Source organism: Danio rerio, chromosome 6, assembly GCF_052040795.2.
Source record: "Danio rerio strain M-AB ecotype USA chromosome 6, GRCz13ab, whole genome shotgun sequence".
NCBI lineage: Eukaryota > Metazoa > Chordata > Actinopteri > Cypriniformes > Danionidae > Danio > Danio rerio.
Genome location: NC_141026.1, coordinates 51,627,501 through 51,649,878, shown reverse-complemented (window position 1 = coordinate 51,649,878; position 22,378 = coordinate 51,627,501). Strand labels below are relative to the sequence as shown.

The 22,378-nt window shown below is 36.3% G+C and overlaps 3 protein-coding genes and 1 long non-coding RNA gene across 4 annotated transcripts in view; 3 read left to right on the top strand and 1 right to left on the bottom strand.

The window, feature by feature from the left end:
- Nucleotides 1-22,378, bottom strand: part of LOC147843665 (uncharacterized) — a 628,067-nt gene that overhangs the window by 519,598 nt on the left and 86,091 nt on the right. The gene's annotated exons all lie outside the window — the stretch shown is intronic.
- On the top strand, nt 1,167-6,666 carry rps26l (ribosomal protein S26, like). The gene is given in 4 exon segments (NM_200742.1): nt 1,167-1,175; nt 3,487-3,664; nt 3,750-3,880; nt 6,564-6,666. Coding segments are annotated over 4 exon segments (348 nt in total). The 5' UTR covers nt 1,167-1,172; the 3' UTR covers nt 6,600-6,666.
- rplp2a (ribosomal protein, large P2a) lies at nt 15,886-19,459 on the top strand. The gene is given in 5 exon segments (NM_212743.1): nt 15,886-15,897; nt 16,937-17,060; nt 18,236-18,284; nt 18,365-18,463; nt 19,326-19,459. Coding segments are annotated over 4 exon segments (348 nt in total). The 5' UTR covers nt 15,886-15,897; nt 16,937; the 3' UTR covers nt 19,403-19,459.
- The window catches only part of LOC137495934 (uncharacterized), a 2,639-nt gene continuing 926 nt past the window's right edge, over nt 20,666-22,378 (top strand). The window contains 2 exon segments of the mRNA XM_087256235.1: nt 20,666-20,829; nt 20,923-21,045. Coding sequence (XP_087112361.1) covers nt 20,666-20,829; nt 20,923-21,045 — 287 coding nt within the window.

The window sequence follows — 22,378 nt, the reverse complement described above, 5'->3', positions numbered from 1 at the left end:
GAAGCTGCATGGAGCAAAGATTCTCACAGAAATTGGTCAAGTTTGGTGAGGGAAAAATCGTGGTTTGGGGTTACATTCAGTATGGGGGCATGCGAGAGATCTGCAGAGTGGATGGCAACATCAAAAGCCTGAGGTATCAAGACATTTGTGCTGCCATTTGTGTGGCGCAGTGGGTAGCACGATCACCTCATAGCAAGAAGATCGCTGGTTCGAGTCCTGGCTGGGTCAGTTGGCATTTCTGTGTGGAGTTTGCATCTTCTCCCCGTGTTGGTGTGGGTTTCCTTGGGGTGCTCCAGTTTCCCCCACAAGTCCAAAGACATGCGCTATATGTGAATTGGGTAAGCTCAATTGTCCGTGGTGTATGTGTGTAGGTGTTTCCAAGTGATGGGTTGCAGCTGGAAGGGCAAACATATGCTGGATAAGTTGTCGGTTCATTCCGCTTTGGCGATTCCAGATTAATAAAGGGACAAAGCCGAAAATGAATGAATGAATGAACTTTGTCTATGCTGTCTGTCTTGACCAGTACTCCCTGGTAAAAGAGATATTTTATCTCAATAGTACATTCCTGGTTAAATAATAAATACAAATTAAATTAGTTAAATTTGTATTATTTTAATAAAGTTTTATTGGAAAATTATAATTAAAAATGGCAAGCTTACAACTGGTTTAAAAGTTAGACTCTTAATTTGGTGAATTACATTTATAAAAGCCATTTTGAGTCTACTTTTAATAATCCAAATAGCTTGGAAAAAAGTGTACTATTAATAAATGATACGTTTAAAATACATTTCTACATCTTACAAATTTCTTATACTTAAGAGCAAAACAAATCACGCAATTCTCACCTTTGCTAGCATGTTATATTGTAATAATAATCTTAATTTTTATATTGTGTGTCGTGACTTTTAGGCTGCCTTCGCCGTAGCCCCACCCCTGTATCTATCCACGGTAAACTAGTTCCTTGAACAAATAAATTAGCCTCCGTGTCACATAACGAGATATATCTTAATTGTATGTAAACTTTTAAACCGTATTCTTGCAGTAAACGTTTATAACACTCCATCACATCGTATACATGCAATATTTTCCCCAAGCGAAAACTTTTGTTGTAAACGAAAGACTTTTACTTCCGGTTTGCCTTTTCCGGTCCTCTTTCCAGCCTCCCGTTCAAGATGGTGAGTATCGAGCCTTCACGATTGATACATGAACGTGTTTTAATGCAAGAATTCTGTTATATGTTTTCAAGTAAAACATATTGTCGAGTGGTGTAGTTAATAAAGCAGTTAAATTAGTTGTCTTCGGGCTCAAAAATTGGACTATTTGACGGTTAGAGAGAAGAGTGTGTGAACATGGTTAGCATGTGGCTTCGGCTTCAGTAACACGCGGTATGTTCAGGCCTGATACTGGTTGTTAATATGGAGCAAATTAGTGACATGTATTGCGTTTTTATTATAGCTATTAATGTAATATGTTGGTTCTAGATGTGTTAAAGTTTATATGCTAAATTAATATCAAGAGATTGCGGTCTGTCATAATTATTGAGTGTAAACAGGGCTGACATGACTGTTAAGGCAGCATCTAAATAACGTTAATTGATACGATATATGGTATTATAAATTTAGGTAAAGTGGTTTTATATTTTCACATTCGTTCAGTAACAATGTGTGACATGCTTCTTGCATAGTTTACCATGGTACTTTTAAATATTCGGTCTGAAATCACGTTCAAATGAGACTTCAAAACATTGTTCACTGTCAAGTAAATAGTGCCAATGTTGTACTTTGTTTTTGGCTGCTAAAATGATTTTACTATTTAGTATTAGCAAATAATACTTTTCTGAAATTATACTATTGAGGAGAAAGTGTTAATGTGTGAATATAAAATCAACTTTTCCACAATGTAATATATTTGTATTATATATAATGTATTAATGTAGAAAAGGAACAGTCTTTTATTTAAATTGATGTAACAAAAACACCTGCATTTTTTGTCTTTATAAGATTTTCTTGCAGTAATGATGAACTTGGAGCTTTCAGGAAATCATAACATATTTATAAAAATGTTCACATTTTTAAATGTATGAATTATATATTTTTTCTTTTTTAATAGAAATGCAATCGTTTGTGAGCGCTGGCAAGTCTCAAACGTATTTAACTTTTTAAATGTGCTCCTACATACATTTTGGCCAAAAAAAATGTATTTCTGCATTAAATACTAAAATAATATTACATTATTTAATTTTAAATCACATTAAATGCAAGTATGTCTTTTGAAGTATCTTTTCTGAAAATGAATTTTTGGAAGTTAATCGAGGATAACGCATTTATTGGAAAATGAATCACTAATTTAGATGTGTTCCTAATAGAAGAATACCTGATTATCATGCTTTATTGCATTCAATTTAAAATGCTATTTATAATGTACATTTTGTTTACAAATGGTTGAAACAGTTGTTAAAAGTGCAGTTGTATAAAGTATAAAGATTTAAAATGATAATTTGTTGGTATTTTGGGGCTGCACTGTGATACTTTATCAAAATATTTTTTTCCAATTTATTTAGTGTAAAAGTGATGTTTTCTGTTAATCATGCTAAAATGTGTCAATCATCTTTCTTGGCATACAAAAAACTAGACACATTCTAATTACAGGGTTTATACGGTCATGGAAAATCCTGGATAAGTCATGGCATTTTGCACGCCTGGAAAAGTTTTAAATTACTTTGTCAAACATCGGTATACTTAAATGTAGTTTAGTTGTCTTTCCCTTTTGTCCTTGGCCAAAAACATGCTCTCACATTATTAGTGCTGTGTAAGCATTATCTGAATACATTTTATATAGATATAAAAAATACATTTGAACTAAATAGTTTGTTGTGTGTTGTATGATATGCTGTAATAAATTTGAACTTGTTGTTTTTCATATTTACCACATTGGGATTACATGAAACATTAGGTCATGAAAATTTACTTAGATTTTGGGTGATTCAAGGTGATATGGCCGCAGCCTCAATTGACCCTTAGAATCATGGCCTCCCAATCATCCCCATCCACCGAATTGGCTCTATCACTGTCTCTCCACTCCACCAATAGCTGGTGTGTGGTGAGCGCTCTAGCGCCGTTGTCCTGTGGCAGCCGTTGCATCATCTAGGTGGTGTGGAGAGACCCCCCTCATGATTGTGAAGTGTTTTGGGTGTAAGGCCATACACAATAAATGCCCTTTATAAATACATTACTTGGTTATGGAAAAATCATGCAATTTTAGTAGTAAAAATGTGTATGAACCTGTAACTAACAAACCCAAAAAAAGCTTTACAGTCCCTCAATGCACGAAAAAGAAACCTTTTTGCTCTTCTTGACAGAATTTGTTAATCGTTTTTAAAAGACTTATTATCAGACAGAAGATTGACTGAAATGCATTGGTCAAAAGTTTAGGATTTCAATCAGATTTTCTTTATTTTAAAGTTCATTTCTGTCTCTTCATTGGTAGACTAAGAAAAGAAGGAACAACGGCCGTGCGAAGAAGGGTCGTGGTCATGTCCAGCCCATCCGCTGCACCAACTGCGCCCGCTGCGTCCCCAAAGACAAGGCCATCAAGAAGTTCGTCATCAGGAATATTGTGGAGGCCGCCGCAGTGAGGGACATCTCAGAGGCCAGCGTGTTCGACTGTAAGACTCTGCTTTAACTACTAAAACATCCTCAGAGTTCTGTCATTATGTGCCGGTCCTGATGAAAATGCTGATCTTTTTGTAGCGTACGTGTTGCCCAAGCTCTACGTGAAGCTGCATTACTGCGTCAGCTGTGCCATCCACAGTAAAGTGGTGAGGAATAGATCCCGCGAGGCTCGCAAGGACCGAACACCACCTCCTCGATTCAGGCCTAGTGTAAGTGCACTGAACATTTGTTAAAGGGTTAATTCACCCAAAAATGAAAATTCTGTTAATAATTACTCACCCTCAAAAACTATTAAATTTGGTTTTATATTTAAGGTTAAAAAGTAGCGTTGGGAAAAAGTTTAATCGCATTCAAAATTAAAGATTGTTTTGACGTAATATATGTGAAACTAAATTGTGTAGTTTTGTTTCTACTTATGTGTGTGTATCGCACACAGATAATGATGCACAATACACACACATGCATATTATTTCTAAACAAACTTTTATTTTGAATGCAGCTAAGTCATTGCCCAGCACTAGTAAAAAGATAAAATAAATAAGATAAATAATATATTATTTAGAATAAAAAATTTGTTGATAATGTTAAAATGTAAATTCATACATTTTAATTTTCCAATATTGCCAACATTAGTAGTGTTTAAAGAAGAATTTGTGATGAATGTGAAGACATTAAGAGAGATGAAAAGACAAAAAGAAAGATATTGATATACTTTATTATAGGATTTTGGTATATTTTGAGAACTTACAACTCCTCTACTTATTTCTTTTAATTTATGATTTTATTTTTAATGTTTTTATTTTATTCATTTAATTTCCTGCTTTTTGTTTTGTTGTTGTTAATAATGTGGATGTAAAGACTGTGAATGGGAATTATTGTCAGTCTAAGTGAACTTCTCAGTTATTAATGCCTTTGTTATTGTTTAGCAATAACAATAAATAAATACATAAAAATGTACTTACCCTCATGTCACTGCAATCCACAAAGAACTTCATAACACAAATAAAGATATTTTAGGTGAAATCTGAGAGCTCCCTCATCCTCCATAGACAGCAATGGTCCAAAGACATTCAAAGTCCAGAAAATTATTAGCAAAAAAACATCCTCAATACTGACCATATACCTTCAGTGGAACGTAATCAAGCTTCGGAAATGCGGACATAAAAATGTTAACTTTATTCATCAGTTTGTTCTCAGTGACAGTATAGGGTGCACGTTCACGTTACACTAGGCCGTGACGCATTACCATGGTTTCGCTTGTGCTTTGTTTCAAACAGAAAATCACGCATTAGCATGCGAAGAGAATATATGTTACTGCACAGCACTTGTAAACGTGCACCCTATACTGACACTGAAAAGAAACTGTTGAATAATGTTGTTATTTTTGTTTTTTGAGTATTCTTGTAGCTTGATAATATTCTGCATGAACCACTCAAGGCACATGTTCTGTTTTGAGGATGTTTTTTGGCATTTTTCTGAACATTATTGTTAACCTAGTTATCTATGCAGGATGACAGAGCTCATGTAAGAAAATCCATCTCAAATATATTAATTTGTATTTTGAAGATGAATGAGAGTCTCTGGGCTTTGAAATGATGTGAGGGTAGGTAATAGATAAAAAAAAAACTTTAAATAACATAATTTTTAGGTGAACTAAACCTTTAGAATGGGAACACTTTCTGGGTCCAAACGTCTGCTCTTTTGAATTGAGAAAAGTATTCCCATTTAAGACCACTGTTAGCCATTTGACACATTAAATACCACTTTTCCACAGTGCTTTGGAGTTTAGTTCCAGAACAGTTCTTTGTATTTTGACACCCAAAACATCATTGAGCTAGAAGAAGCACTTCCGTCTGGGGCTGAGGGTGGGGTCACCGTTAAGGTCTTTGCACACTGAAGTCCGATATTTCCGTATTCATATGCGAAAAAATTATCACATAAACAAACCTTGCACACTGAATCCGAAAATCTGTTTAATTTTTTATACTTTCCTTTTGACACTTAACATTCATGTACATAAACAAATACTGAACTGAGACTGGCAGTAGTAGATGGGGGGCCACCAGTAGACCATGCTTTCTATTATAATGTCTATGGGTAGTATATCAAATTTTTGGACACACCAAGCAGCAGCAGGGGAGATGTGCGCCAGTCTCTGAATCCAGCAAATAGAGGTTCTCAGCTGTCTTTATCTTATGCACTGTGTTTGTCAAAGTTATGTAGCTGAAAGGACGGCATTTGCTTGTACGGTGGCTCTGAACTCTCAAAACACCTCTCAAAGGGCTTCTTCAAATGCGAAAAGCGGAAGAAAATCAAACCTGGTTCGAGTTGTTTTATGGTGGACGAGGCAGTGTGCCAATACGATTGACACAACATGAGGTCTAATTTATTAGTAGGTTTGCAAAGTTTACATTAATAGCAGCACATCGGTAAGATTGCATTTGTGTCTGGTGCTTCTGCGTTTGAGTAGCTGAGAGGGATGAGTCGTAAAACAGTAGCTCTAACCAGTGGAAAAGCAAAGAAACGACTGGCTAGATGAACTAGCAACAGTTTTATGCTAGTGGAAATGGGCTAACAACGTGTATTTTGAAAAATCGCATTCATTACGGTCTCTAGAGTTGCTGCATCCCTCCTTTATTTTAACCAGTTATAGAAAAGAGTCTCTGTCTGTCTAAGATTATGCAGGCATATGATCATTTACAATCATGATTTTCAACAGTATTGCAGCACACTGAGTGTATATTAGTTGCAGTTGGTGTTTGTGTTTGGACCCAGAAGTTTACCAAGCTCATAATGCTCCACAGCTGCAGGATGTTAAACTTGATATTTTATGTAGTGCACTTAAAGTTTAGTGTGGATCTCAGCATTTTCTATTTCTATGTTTTCCTACAGGGTGCTGCACCCAGAGCTCCACCAAAGCCCATGTGAATCAGTTCATCTTCACATCCTGTGCATTTTCATGCAGAAAAATAAAACGGAAAATATCTGAAACAGATCCAGGTGTTTGTGCTGTTTTTATAGTTTGTTTGCTTGTGTTACTGCTCTGTGGGTTGAGTTTGAGGAGCTCAGTCATGTTTAATCATCCATACATTTTTTAATGTTACCATTCATTGTTATTATGACTGATAAAACATCTCTCATCACTGTATATTTAATTTCTGAACATCTGTTATCAGTTTATAAACTGCTGGCCTGAATAGAGCACTCGCTTTGGCACAAATTTCATATTTTTTACACCAGTATGAAGTTTTGATATTTTACAAATTAAATTAAATGCAGTCAGTTTTATAAAATATATACATTAAATTAAAAGCACATCTTTAAAGTAATAGGGCTGTTTTAATAATAATCCTAATTAATATAATGTCTTTAAGGAATAATAAAGGCAAAGGTGCATTAATGCATTATATTTGAATGAAATATTGTTCTTTAATTGAATAATTTATTTGATTTTTTTAATTGATTTATAAAGAACTGTTGAAATTACAGTATTTAGGTCAAGCACAGTGCAAGTAACTAATACATATAGCAATAATCCCTTAATTTACTTCTCTGGATAAGTAATTACAGCAACTGGTTACTCGAGAAGGGTCTAGTTCATAGGTCTCAAACTCAATTCCTTGAGGGCCGCAGCTCTGCAGTTTTGCTTCAACTATTCAAACACATCTGATCCAATAAATAGTGTTTACAAGAGTTTTAAACACTGATTAGTTGCATCAGGTGTGTTTGAATAGGTTAGAGCAAAACTGCAGAGCTGCGGCCCTCAAGGAATTGAGTTTGAGGCCTATGGTGTAGATGCAGACAGTTCTAAGTTGAGCTGCATGCAACGCTTTTAATGCCCATAATAATAACAATAATTCCTTACATTCATATAATCCCTTTCTGGACACTCAAAAGTGCATTACACATTGAAGAGAAACTCCTCATCCACCACCAGTGTGCAGCATCCACCTGGATGATGCGACGGCAGCCATATTGCGCCAGGGCATTCCACACACCAGCTGATTGGTGGAGAGGAGACAGCATGATGAAGACAATTATGATATGGGGATGGTTAGGAGGCCATGATGGACAGAGGCTAGTGGGCAAATCTGGCCAGAATACCCATTTTCGAAAGAACATCCTGGTAATTTTAACGACCTCAGAGAGTCAGCACTTCAGTTTAAGGTCTCATCCGAAAGATGGTGCTCACTGAGCAGTATAGAGTCTCATTCGCTGCTGGGGCATTAGGACCCACATAGACCGCAGGTTGAGCATCCCTGCTGGCCTCACTAACACCCTACCTAACCCTACCCCTCACAGTGACGTCACTAGCTTCGTTAAGTGCATTGTGTCTGACATTGCATCTCTGAAATATGCAGTCTCAGCTTGCAAAGCTAAGTCTGCATCCTAATACTATTGGGTTACTCAACTCATTACACTCAACACTGGTATGCTAATAATTTCAATTAAAGTGTATTTGTATAGCACATTTCACAATAATTATTGTTTCAAAGGAGCTTTATATTCTCTTACAATCAGGAAATTGGAAAAGTTAAGGTTATTGATTACATAACTAATAACTTTACCCACATAACAAAATTTCTCTGGCCCAGGTTTGGCCCCCACAAAATTAGGTTTGTTTGGCCCAATGCCGCAGCTCTACAGATCCCGAACCATGCTAACCAGTGGTGACAGCGGTGAGGAAAAAACTTCACCAATTGGCGAAAGTGAAGAATTAAAAACCGAGAGAGAAACCAGGTTCAGTTGGGCACGACCATTTTTCCACTGGCCAAACTTTGTGTATAGAGCTGCAGTCAAGGCGCCAGAGGCTGGAAGCTGGACCTCAGCGAAGACTCGTCTGTCTCTGGAGTGTCACAGGAATCAGTCTCATGCTCTCCGCTCCTCAATGACCACCACAGCAGCTGCTAAGGATACGGCCTGGTCCAGGATTATGGAAACCTTACGATCATCCCTTAAATCAGTGGTGCTGCATAGTCTGCGGGCCTCGGAATGAGTATCCCCAGGTGGAAATTGAGAATAAAGAGAATAACTGGCAAAGCTGCTGTTCATAGTGTATATAAACAACATGCAAAAACATGTGTGGAGCACAGGTTTGTATCATACCGCTAAGTGATGCACTGAGTGTCTGCTTTACCAAAAATATAGGTTTTTAATCTAGTTTTGAATTAGAAGAGTGTGTCTGAGCCTCGGACATTATAGGGAGGGGTATTCCAGAGTTTGAGAGCCATAAATGGGAAGGCTCGACCTCCTTTACCTAATTTAGCTATTCTAGGTACTACCAGAAGCCCTGAGTGTTGAGATCTTAGAGCGGGTTGGATTGTAGCGAGACAGTAGATTGGTTAGATAAACAGGAGCTAGATTATTTAAAGCTTTATAGGTAAGAAGCAATATATTAAATTCAATACGAAACTTAACAGGCAGTTAGTGTAAGGAGGATAAAATTGGGGTGATGTAATCATATTTTCTAGAACTGGTAAGAACTCTGGCAGCTGCGTTTTATACTAGCTGAAGTTTATTAATGGAGGATGCTGGGCAGCCAGCAAACAGCATTACAGTAATCCAGCCTAGAGGTCATAAAAGCATGGAGTAGTGTAAGGCTTGAAGCTTACGCTGCTATTCTGAACCAATAATCGTAAACAGAAAGCAGTTGAAGGATGCCGTGTTTAAATCCATTATTTATCTGACTCCATTGTAATTAATCTGACTCCATTAAAGTTGTTATCATCATTGATAAAGGGAAAGAATCTCTATGCCTTAAAGTAGGCAAAGTTGTTTATTAAGTTACATGATCAAATATACAGACATTAGAATGAAACAAACTAACATACTGTATAAAGAAATTAGCTGTAACGTATGCACTGCTGAGCAACAAAGACAGTGAAACTGCCTTTGTTAGCATATGAGGCTACGCACCAGTGTGCGGGAGATGCAGAGTAAAAGCCATTCTCCCAGATCAACAGTTACCTTTCCCTATTATACCCTGAGCAAAGCATTGTCAAACATGAGTGAAAACCAACCCCCAAAACCAGCTGAACGTGAGAGCAAAGTTGAAGAGATGAAGTGGGGGAGAAGTACATTAACATACTCTCCTCAGGCCATGGCACAACAATAGTAAATATATTGTAGATTGAAATACAATTAACCAATGTCTCTTTTGATTTTTTCACTACAACACTGAAGTCATAAACTGTCAAATGACACCAAACATGAGAAAGTTATCTGAAAGAAGAACACGAGCAGATGAATTGTGAATGGTGAAGAGCACATGGTTACTGCAAGCAAATGGCAGAGATGTGTATTGGAACTGTGAGGAACTCTGCCTCACCAGGAGGACCCATCCCATGCTTGGAATGTCTCAGAAGTCCTTCATAGCATAGAAAGAAAAGTATATAATATTTTCTCAGCTTACAGTAGCTTTCTGCATCAGAGATGGATAGCATACTTGGTAATTTAGCGATATTTCTCAGATGAAAGAATGCAGTTTTTGTGACATGGGATATATGATTTTCTAAAGTTAAATTGCTGTCTAATATGACACCCAGATCTTTTATAGTAAAGCTAATGCTAACGTTGTATCACTCTAATTGCAGCTCGAGTTGTGAGATCTGCTGTGTACAAGATTTAGGCCCAATAAGTAATAATATTCTTTTGTCTGAGTTTAAGAAAAGAAAATTGTTGGTCATCCAGTCTTTAACATCTTTAACACACTCAGTTAGCTTAGACAGTTCAGACAAGGGCCAAACATGGACTATATCTGGGTCAAGTCACACCCAAGTTACAAACTCAGAACTGGTCTGAACTGGGCCAGATAAGCTGGATGTGTCTCGCTTGCAATAAAATTGATAAACCCATAAAGCATTGTGCTTTAAGCACACTATGGCTGTGCTTTTCCTCAAAGCGACATGATTGATTGGTAGAACTTTTTCATTACTCAAAAATATTTTAAAGTATTTTAAATGTGGGTCAAGACAGGCCAAACTTGCGAGTCCCACATATCAATTATTAACATCTGGGCCAAATGCTACATTTTACATCTGGCCCAAATCTTGTGTGCCGCCTTAAAGACGGTGCCACCTCTGCCAAACCCAGGCCATGTTTGGCCCACATGCTGGAAGTTTGCCTCCTGTGCGAGATTTATGCCAAATCTTGGCCAGAATTCTTTGCTACCTAGGTAGTAACTAATAGCCTAAAGTTATTATCGTATCAGTAAAGTTATTCTATATAAAAGTTTACTACCCCCACCCCCTCCCCGCCTAAAAAGCCCATATTAAAATAGTACTAAAAACTAGTCATGTTTGGTCAGCATCTCCCAGCCCCATTCCACATCATCTGCCATCTGTTCCTGTAGGATTTTGAGAAGTGCTGAGTGTCACTAAACCCCGGTGATCTCCTTAGCGAGGTGTGAGTTCATCAAATAATCGGCCTGCTTTATTCAGTCCGGCACACAGCAGCTCCGACCAGCACAATGGAGAGAAAAAATACATCAAATAGCTGCAGTTAATTAGTTCTGTTCACCTAAATAGGCCATCCTTTGTATCTCCTCCGACTTCAGCTATTAAAAAAGAGGCTTCAAACTAATTAAGCTGCTGCCAATTCAATTACCACAGGCTTTATTCTTCATCCGCGCGCAGGGCAGAGCCACAAAAGGTCTTCACAATTTCATCACAGAAGCAATTTTTAAAGGTTAAGCTCGTGGAGAGAGTTTTTCGGCATGGCAGAAGATGATGGAGCCGCTGAGGAGCAGGAGATGAACAGTGATGAGGAGGCCTTGCTGCATTTTGGCCAATACAGCGAGGCTCGAGCCGCAGTTCCTTGGGATCAGCGCACGCTCAAGGAGAAGGTGCTTTACCATGTGGACCGCATCTTTCTAAGTTTGCTTGTACTCTTTGTGTTGGTGATGTTTGGAGAGTTCCTGTACAAGATCTGCTATGTGACCAGCGGGAGGAAGATACTGGAGTTTCTTCAGGAAACTGTGTCGTACTTCTTTACGCAGGAGAAGGATGAAGAGCTGATAGAACTGTAGTTTTTCTGAAACTTGTATTTATTTTGACTGAGTTGAGTATCGAGCTGGATACAAAACCACTTCTTCAGACATTTCAGATAAACGTTAACTCTTTTGATGACTAGTCTAGTTTTGGCCTATATTCTTGGTCTAGATTTTAACTGACAGCCCAAATTTGTTTTAACCAAGCCATCTATGTTTAGACGTCTGTTAGACATTTATGAGACGTCTTTTTAAGTACAAATGAAATATGTATTGGGTAAACTAACCATATGAAGCTCACGTTGCTAGTTTTGTGGTGGACAATTTATCTGTGAATGTCATTGAGAAAAGAAAAATGGTTTGACCTGGTAATCTAAAGTTAAAATCTGAAAATGCTCTTCCTTTTAAAATTCTCAGCTTAGAAAACAATGCTTACAATGTTGTGAAACCTGTGTAATGTTTTATGCTGATATTTGTGATTGATGCCTTAAGTGTTGAGGTTTTGTTACATGTTAGTTAATTAAAAAACATTTGTGTCTGTTCATTTTTTTGGTCATTTTCGTGTTTTTTGAGTAACTTTTGTGAGTTCTAGTTTTAAAAATGTTTTAATGTTTTTATTTCAATTGGTATTTTTAAAAAGGTTTTGTTCAAGGGTGCATTGCTCTTGATATTGCTTGGGACATACAGAGTTTTGTGCTTTTAAAAACATTTAAACGCTTAATAATATAAATAACCATTGATGAAGCACATCTTGTGCTGCAAAAGTCGATTTACATGATTTTACTGTATGGCTCTGAGGTGGTATGAATGTACAGAAATTTAGAGAGGTATACTGGAGGAATGCCTCCTGTGCCAGCTTTATGCCAAATCTGGGCCAGAATTCTTTGCTACCTGGGAAATAGCCTAAAGTTATTATTGTATCAGTTAAATGTATTCTATATAAGCATAGTTTACCTGCTGTTATATAGTAGATGACATGTTCATTCATTCATTTTGTCAGGTTAGTCGCTTTATTAATCCAGGGTCGCTACAGCGGAATAAACCGCCAACTTATCCAGAAAGTTTTTACCCAGGGGATGCCCTTCCAGCTGCAACCCATCCCTGGGAAACATCCACACACATTCACTACGGACAATTTAGCCTACCCAATTCACCTGTACCACATGTCTTTGGACTGTGGGGGAAACCAGAGCTCCCGGAGGAAACCCATGCAAACGCAGGGAGAACATGCAAACTCCACACAGAAATACAAACTGAGCCGAGGTTCGAACCAGCGACCTTCTTGCTGTGAGGCGACAGCACTACCTACTGCACCACTGCTTCACCCTAGATGACATGTGTACATGTTTAATGAATTGTCTAAGTTACATGAAGTTTAAATTGCAGATTTGACTCAGCTAAATGTACAGATTTAGAGAGGTGTGTGATGCAATTTAACCATCCATTTTATCTATTAAATACAGTTGAAGTCAGAATTATTGGCCCCCCTTTGAATTTTTTCTTTTTTAAATATTTCCCAAATTATGTTTAACAGGGCAAGGAAATTTTCACAGTATGTCTATTAATATTTTTTTCTTCTGGAGAAAGTCTTATTTGTTTTATTACGGCTAGAATAAAAGCAGTTTTTTTAAACACAACATTTTATGGACAAACCTCTTTAAGCTAATTAAAAAAAGCTAAAAACGTTTTCTATAGTCTACAGCAGTGGCTCTCAAACTTTTTTCACCAAGTGCCACCTCAGAAAAAATTGTCTCAAAGTACCACCATAAGGACCAGTATTAAAATACAGTAGCGTAGTAGGAATTCAGCAGCTACAGCTTCAAAAACGAGGCAGATTAATTCCTTTAATTATGAATATGTATTATTATCATCCACTTTAAACATTATAAAAAAGCCTGAACATTAACTGAGCTTGCAGGTAAAAACAAACAAGCAAAAAACCTTAATAAAAATCAAGGACTTTTAAGCACATTTTCCAGCACCTATATTTATTTTTAAAACTGACAAGCATTAAACGTATTGAAGATTAGAAATATACTCTCAGCAACCCATAAAAACATTGCATGGGTATTTAAAATAACAAAAACCTTTAATAATAATTTAATAATTAATCCTATATCAATAATTAATAATATAATAAACCTCCACGAAATGTGCTTGTTAAATGTTTTTTGTACTCAAGTGGAAATACTAGGCCTATTACACCGCTAAAACAATTTAAATTTTAGTAAATAATACTAATATTGGGTAAAAGTACTAGTTAGTTACTTTTGAAAAAAAATCAGATTTTCATAATGAAATCACTTGAAGTGTAAACTTGATTGAATGGTTTAATTGCTTAAATGACAAAGCTACATATATAATAATTTGCACTAACAAAGCAAGTGTGATTGATTTTTCCTTTCATGACAATTAACCTTTTAACAGCACTGCCAAAACTATCACCTAACTGTATAAGGCCATAAAGACACTTTTTGTCAATTTTTTAAACAATGTTCAAGTTCTGGAAGGTTTATTAAGTATATGATGAAAAGATTTAAATATAGCTTTTTATTTACATTTGTGTTGAAAAAAAATCTTCTCTCCGTTAAACAAAAAATAGGGAAAAAAAAAATAAACGGGAAAACAATTCAGGTGGGCTAATAATTCAACTGGATGTCTGTGGATTTAACCCTTTGAGCACATCTAGATGACTAAGGGTTGACGGAGCATTCTTTTTTTTTTTTTTTTTTTTTTTGAAGTTGATTTAATTATTGGTGGGGACATTTCAGTACTTGGTGAATATTGGTGGGGAGATGTCCCCTCCGTCCATGCCAGTTTACACCCTTGGGTTTGTTAAATCTTTAGGTTTGTTAAATCACCAGTTCTACACATTTTCCATGTCTCCTTAACCAAACGCACCGTATTCAGATTAAACTCATTAGCAGAGATTGAAATAATGGGTGTGACAGACAAAGGCGACATTCAAAATGATGTGTTGGTGGTCCTCCATGAACGTGGTTGAGAAACACTGTTCTAGGTCATGAACTATTGGCAGGTGTTCTTAGAATTGGTCCTGGAGGTCTGGTCATTGTGTGCAGATTTTTATTGCTGTAACAGGGGCGTTGCCAGACATAAAGCTCTACTGGGGCACAGCACATCTATCTGAAATAAAACAAATAAAACTCTCTCCAGAAGAAAAAAAAATAAAAAATCAGGAATATTGTAAATAATCCCTTGCTCAAACATTTGGGAAACATAAAGAAAAAGAAAAAAAAAGAGAAGACAAATTGTAATAATTTTAATTGCAAATATATATATATATATATATATATATATATATATATATATATATATATATATATATATATATATATATATATAAATTATCAACACAAAGTCACTGTTTATACCAGAGCTTTAAGAAAAGTATTTTGGTGGAAGAACCCGAGAACCCTGGCTCTTGATTTGGTCCAAGGTTTATTTTATTAAAATTTTTTGGTTTTCTTTAGTAAAACCATGGCTTACAAAAAATGAAGATCATATGCGATGAAATAAACAGAAGTTGCTGTTCATCAAAGTCAGAAATTAAAAACCATCAAAATGGCCAATAAATGCCACTAAAAACCAAAATTTCAAAACTTCTGCCACCTGATTTAGCTTTCTGATCCTAATATTTCATACATTTTGAAGATTTTTTTTACATTAAATGATAAAATCTAACTTAGCTATTCACTAATGAGGTGTTTTAGCGAGCTAAACTAATTGAAAACAAATAGGAGGGATGGTATTTTTTTTTATTTAAACTAGTAGGTTATGTTAAACAAAAAACGCATTCATACGATTAAACATGTTTAGTTTCACCCCATTTAAGACAAATTCTTTATTTTCACTATTTTCATGCAAGAAAGAACAATTACAAAGACACATTTACGGAAAGATTTGAGCAGTGAGTCAACTTCAATCAGAAAATGTCGAAAAGTAGGGATTGAAGCCATGCATTTTTGCTTATGTATAAAAAATTTTCCAAACAACTATTGGAGTCATTTATGGTTATCTGAATCAAGCACTGACATCACGCCATGACCATGAGCGCGGAAAAAATAGCGGCCAATCACCGCCTCCCGTTTTGTCAGGGCGCGTGGTGCAGCCAATCAGAACATCACATACTGCAACATTCATCAGCTATTTTTCTCCACTCGTCCTCTCTTTCCGGAAACTGCAGCGTGACCGACGTTTCGTGTCTTTCACAGACTTAAAGTATGTTTTTATCGATATTTTGCCATTAAGTTTCAATCTAATACATGATATATTTATTGGTTTATTTAAGTATCCAATTTTGTTCCGAATGAGCGTTTTAAATAGTGTCTGTGTTTAAAATTTTGCCGTATTTCTCACGCTTGTCAAGTGAGAACCGTACTCCATTTTGTTTCCTCGCGCTAGTGTAGTAGTGAAATATGGCTGAATGCGTTTATAATTAATATCACTAAGTCATACATAATTGTGTGTTTGTCAACTGAATTAGGTTTTACAGTTAAAATGTGTCACTAACTTTAACCCAAGCAAGTAAAGCACGCTTTATAAACAACTCAAGTCAGCAGTTTGACAGTTCACCGCATGTTTACCTCTTGTAATGTCTTTTATGTCACAGTATAATTATTAACGTTCACCATTTATGTTAAATGTATACTTCATCTTAAGTATGTTAAAGAAAGTTTGTGTTATTTAATTCCATGTTTACAAGTTTGTAATACTAATGATTTCGTTCGTATTTTAGCCAGGCGTTGTTTATGAGAACAGCATGCATTTAGATGTTGAAGGGCATATTTATATTGAAATTGTATTATTTCACCCTTATTTCAATAATCTGTTTTACAGTAGTGACAAAAATAATTCCTCTCAGTCAAGACCTTCAAAACTATACCAATCTATACCTATACCAAATCTATTAAAACCATATTTAATTGCAATGCTGTTTAGGCGAAACCTACTTTAAAGTGCTGAAAATTGTTTCCTTTTTAAATTTAAATTTTGAAATTTTTGCACTTTAGTTTTCAGTAGTGGATGAAATAATTAATGTTTTGTTTTTGAGCACTGTGTTATCACATATAGAAATGTGTAAAAGTGAATTTTGTAATAGTTTTATTGACAGATATTTTTGTTCTCTGTGGACCTGTGTGTGTAACTTTTTATTTTAAACTCATGCACTAGATTTATAATGTGATTATTTAATATTTAATTAAAGATGAATATATGACACATTAATTTATCACAATACTATGTGTAACCTGTCTTCTAGAATGCGTTACGTGGCCGCTTACCTGTTGGCTGTGCTGGGAGGAAACACCAACCCCTCCGCCAAAGACATCAAGAACATCCTGGGGAGTGTCGGGATCGAGGCTGATGATGAGCGTCTTAACAAGGTGCGTCCTGATTCTAATGAATCGACTGTTTCTTAAATCGCTTGGTTCACTCAAAAATGAATGTTCTCATAGTGGCTATTGAAGTCCTACAAAATTATTTCAAGCGACAACCGTGTAATTATGCAATGCACAACAGTGGCCTGTTTTTTCATTGTTTTTAAGCCATAGAAATTCAGCATGTTAGTGAGTGAAAGTGAAGGATATTTATATTTGGTTTAGGGTGGGAACCTTGGATTCAATTTTGTTAGACTTCTCCACTTCTTGCCTCTTTGCATAAATAAATCTTTTGGGTATTTTCTGTTGTTATTGTAAAGAGATCAACACAATTCTGGTTATTTTTCTACTTTTTCCTTCTTTTTTTTCAGTTATATCAACTAAATCCCCAGATGAGTCAATAGCCCCTTTCACACATTACAGACCTGGAAAGGTCTGTATGTGTGAACAGGTCCTTTTTGAAAATACCGGTAAATTCGTTCGGGCTATTTTCCGGAAAGAGAAGTTGTAACATTACCGGCAATTTGCCGGAATGCTGCGCTGTGTGAATGCAGAAGGAAGATTACCGTAATAATCGCGTGCACGTCTAGAACGTGTTGACGTGAGACGTCTGCTTTAGCCAATCACAACAGTCAGACGCATTTACGTCCGCGCGGTTTGTGAGAATAAAAACCTTTGAATATTTTTCCAGACACATTTAGCTGCTAGAAGTTAGTCAGATCCCGTTTATATGTTCTTCTTAATGCCAACTGTGTAAATAATCATCGATGAGATGCTTATGATAAGCCGTTGTTTGTTTACCTTTAAGCTTTGCGTGTGCCTTTGAAACAGCCTGTGAGCGCCTGCACACGCAGATATTATGAACATCTCGACATGCGAAAGTGATCCTGCGAAAGTTGTTCACAATATTGATCATCCACAGAGTTTGTAATTTAGTCAAATGTTTAAAAATACAAGCGCAGCCGTTTAAAGCTCATTTGTGGTGAATGATGTCAGAATTTACCGGTATTTTGGAATGGATGTGTGAATGCTCTTTTCCGGAAAATTTCCGTAACGTCCTCGCCTGTGTGAACAGCGCTTTTTTGAATATACCGGTAAAGTCGTTCCGGAAATTTTCCAGATATTTACCGGTATCACTGTGTGAAAGGGGCTAATGCTCTGTTTTTGTTGCTCCTTAACAGGTCGTCAGTGAACTGAATGGCAAAGACATCAACGAAGTCATGAATGCCGGTAAGACTGCTGTTTGATGTATGCATTATTACAGTCATATGTGTGATGGATGCTGACATTTTGTGTTTATTTTTTTACAGGCCTCTCTAAGTTAGCCTCCGTTCCAGCAGGTGGCGCAGTGGCGGTCTCTACTGCTTCTGCTGGCGGCGGTGGAGGAGCTCCTGCTGAAGCGCCTGCGGGTGAGAACTTTCTTTCTTTTCTGTTGGACATAAAAGAAGTTATTTTTGTACCAGGTTTGTCCCATAGTATTTTTTAATGCTTTGGAGTTCAATGGGTTCTGTCAATTATTTGGTTGCCAGCATTCTTCAAAATAATTATAGTGTAAAAATTGTTTGGTAGAATTTTCAACATGAAGTAATTAAGTTAACTTAATACTGTTTACTAATTTAGGTGGATTGAACATAGAACTGTTAATTTGTTTTAAAATAATCTTCGTTTTGAACAGTTTGAACAAACAGCAAACATAATCTCTTTGAGTATATCATGTTGCCTAAAAACAATAATTATAGATGTGTAATTTTAAAAATTTAGTATTATTTAATTAATTTTGTTGTGAAGTAAATAAGAAATAAATAGATATTTATTAATTAAAACAAATTTGATAGAACTAAAGTGTAAAATCCTAATGTAAAAAATAATGAATTGATTTACTTCATTTATATGATTGTCTGCCTAGTATTTTGAATGTCAATGGTTTCGATACAGACTTTCCTGCATAAATCAGTTCTGAATATATTTCTTCATTGTCATAGTTAATGTTTTCCCAAGTGCCTTGCTTTACATGTTATCAAATGCTCCTCTTACACGTTTTTCAGATCTGTTACCTGGTGTGAATTGTGATTTTCATTGTCATTTGTTAGTTACTAGTTAGTTTGTTATAGATTTAGTTGAAAGGGGCATTCCCAAACCTTACCACAGAACTGCAACAGTGCTGTAATTATCGGCAGGATGATCTGCTCTATGATAAAATACCTTGTCTCTGAGGTCAGAAATATCTCTGCATTACATGTCATTTCTTAATTGCATGGTTTTACATTTCAGCGGAAGAGAAAAAGGAAGAGAAGAAAGAAGAATCTGAAGAGTCTGATGAAGACATGGGCTTTGGCCTCTTTGATTAATCTTTCTTTTGTACCTGTGAAAATACAATAAAAATGGAAAACATTTGTGTTTAAAAATGTCTAATGGTTATTTGTCTGTGCAAATGTCAATAGTTTTTGTGATTACAGGTTTGTGGAAAAGATCTTGCAAATTAGTTTGCGTCCAACTTTTAGAGCACAACAGTGAAGTTTGAGAAGCAAAACGCAACTTATTCTATAAATCTGGAAATGAGGTTTACCGATAATTGGTAAATATTTAAAGATATACTTGCCATGAGCTTTGAGCTACTTAATCTCAAATGAAAGTTGTCATCGTTTACTTTATCCTTAACCTGTTCCAAACCAGTTTGAGTTCATTTTGAAGCACGTTGGAAACTTGGAAACAGTGACATTCATAGAAGGGAAAACAAATGCGAAGTTCAGAATTCCAGTAATCTTCATAATATCCTATATTGTGTTTAACTGGTTTGGAACATTTCAAAGGTGAATAAATGACAGAATTTTCAATTTTAATAGCTGAATTTGGGCAGCAAAACTACATTGCCCATGATGCTGTATAATTATTTTACCAATAAGTGAGAGGGCATTAACCCCACCCACTTCATGAAATACCACAGTTTGTGTCTCCATTCGCTCTCAAAATACTTCAGTATTTTTTAATGAATGGTTGGCAAAATATAATTAGATTTCTTCTGCAGATACAATCATGAGCATGTTTTTGTGTGATTCGTTCTCTATGGGAATTTAGTTAAATGTACAGGCACAGATTTGAACCTTCTTTTTGCAAATTTGTAATGCGACTCATGACTAACAGTAGAAGAGTTCAACAAAGACTTAAATGAGTGAAAAACACTTAGATATAAAAACAAATGTGAGCACTAAAGTGTAGGGATCTTTTTCATTTCTTGAAGGAGCAACTGCGTGATGCTATCATGTCAATATGGACCAAAATCTGAGAAATACTTCCAGTACCTTGTTGAATCAGGGATTAGGGCAGTTCTGAAGGCAAATGGGTTCCATACCTGGTACTAGTAAATTTACCTAATAAAGTGGCCGGTGAGTGTATATATTCATAAGCAATAAAATATATATTTGCATTATTATTTTAATTAATCTTTTGAAAGCAAGGAACTTTCATCTCTTTACTCACCCTGCATTGTAAAATATTTATTTGAAAATGGCAAAAATGGTCAGAGATGTTTCATCAGCATTTGCTTGCAGAATTCTACATATTTTAACAAAACATAACAATAAAAACATACAACATTGTAATATACATGGAAAATGCACATACTGACAATAAAAGCTCTTTCAGCTTTGCTTTGTAATTTAGCCGAGCAGTTTAGCGTCTGGACGTTTAACAATAACTTCTTCCCGTGTCGTCTCATATCCTATGCTTTACTGCCGTATACTCTGTCTGCCACTGCTCTCATCTCATTCATCTACAGGTGAGATCTGCTCTCCTAATCTATTGTTTCAGGTTTGTATGCCCCTATCTGTACATGCTTAGTTTTGTGTGTTTGTGGACGGATGTGAAACAGATTTTTGTGCTGGTTGAAGACATTTCTCCAGCAGGCTTTGATCAAAGGCAGGGAATTGAAACAGGAAGTGATGGTAAATCTGTGATTTGCTCTCACAAACATGGAAAGACCTTTGCTGAACAGGTAAAACTTGTACCGGAGCTTTTTCATACATGATTGACGAGCATGATCGTACACCAGTGATCTATTTTACATCCCTGATGTGAAATCATTTGTGAATATTTGTCAACACTCTTATTACTCACACTCTGTTCTGTTAATCTGCTCTCTAACATCTCTCACTTTTTAATCTACTTTTTATTCATATTATTTAATGGTGCTGTATGTGTGTTTTTGACTTCTTTAAAGCATAAAAACAGCACATGTTTGCTAATATTTAAGGATGTTTTCACACTAGCACTTTTAGTCAGCACTCGGGTTTGTTTCTCATCAGAGTACGCTTTGTTTAGCTAGTTAGAATGTTGTCTTCTGAACTCGGGTGCGCACCCGTGAACCGTACCCAAGACTGCCTGAAAGAGTGCTTTCACATCTGTGGTTCGGTTCATGTGGTCCGGAACAAAGGCAACAAATGATACATTGTAGCATTTTCTGCCGTCTTTAGGTCGTTTTCACACCACACTGCTCGCTTTGGTCCAAACCAGTTAAAAAGAACCAAAATGCAGTCATCTGACAAAATCCACATCACTCATTGGCCAGATGTTATTGAACATATTTCCTAAACTGCTTTTCGATTGGTCAGAATTAATGTGTGGGAAAATGCCAATGGAACTACCACAAGTAAGCAAACAGACACAAAATTTAGCTTTTCACTATGGAGGGACGACTGCGCTGGCTGATTGTATCCCTGCCAGGGGCGGACTGGGACTAAAAATCAGCCCTGGCACTGTAGCCACACCAGCATTACCACACCGACACAGCCCCATTCACAGACATGCACATTCACTACTTATATTGGTGTACAGATGGTGAAATAATATAAGCAGTACCACATATGTAATAGATATTTAAGCATTTATTGTATGTGTCTGGAACAAAATCAACCCATTTATAACAAATTTATACATGCAATCAATTCATTCATTCATTTCCTTTTCGGCTTAATCCCTTTATTAATCTGGGGTCGCCACAGCGGAATGAACCGCCCACTTATCCAGCATATGTTTTACACAGCGGATGCCTTCCAAGCTGCAACCCATCACTGGGAAACCCCTATACACACACATTCACATACATGCACTATGGACAATTTAGCCTACCCAATTCACCTATAGCACATGTGTTTGGACTTGTGAGGGAAATCAGGAAGAAACTCACGCGAACATGCAAACTCCACACTGAAACAATAAGCTAAAAATATATAATAAGCTGGGCAGCACAGTGACTCAGTGGTTAGCACTGTCACCTCACAGCAAAAAGGACACTGGTTCATGTCCCAGATGGGCCAGTTGGCAACTCT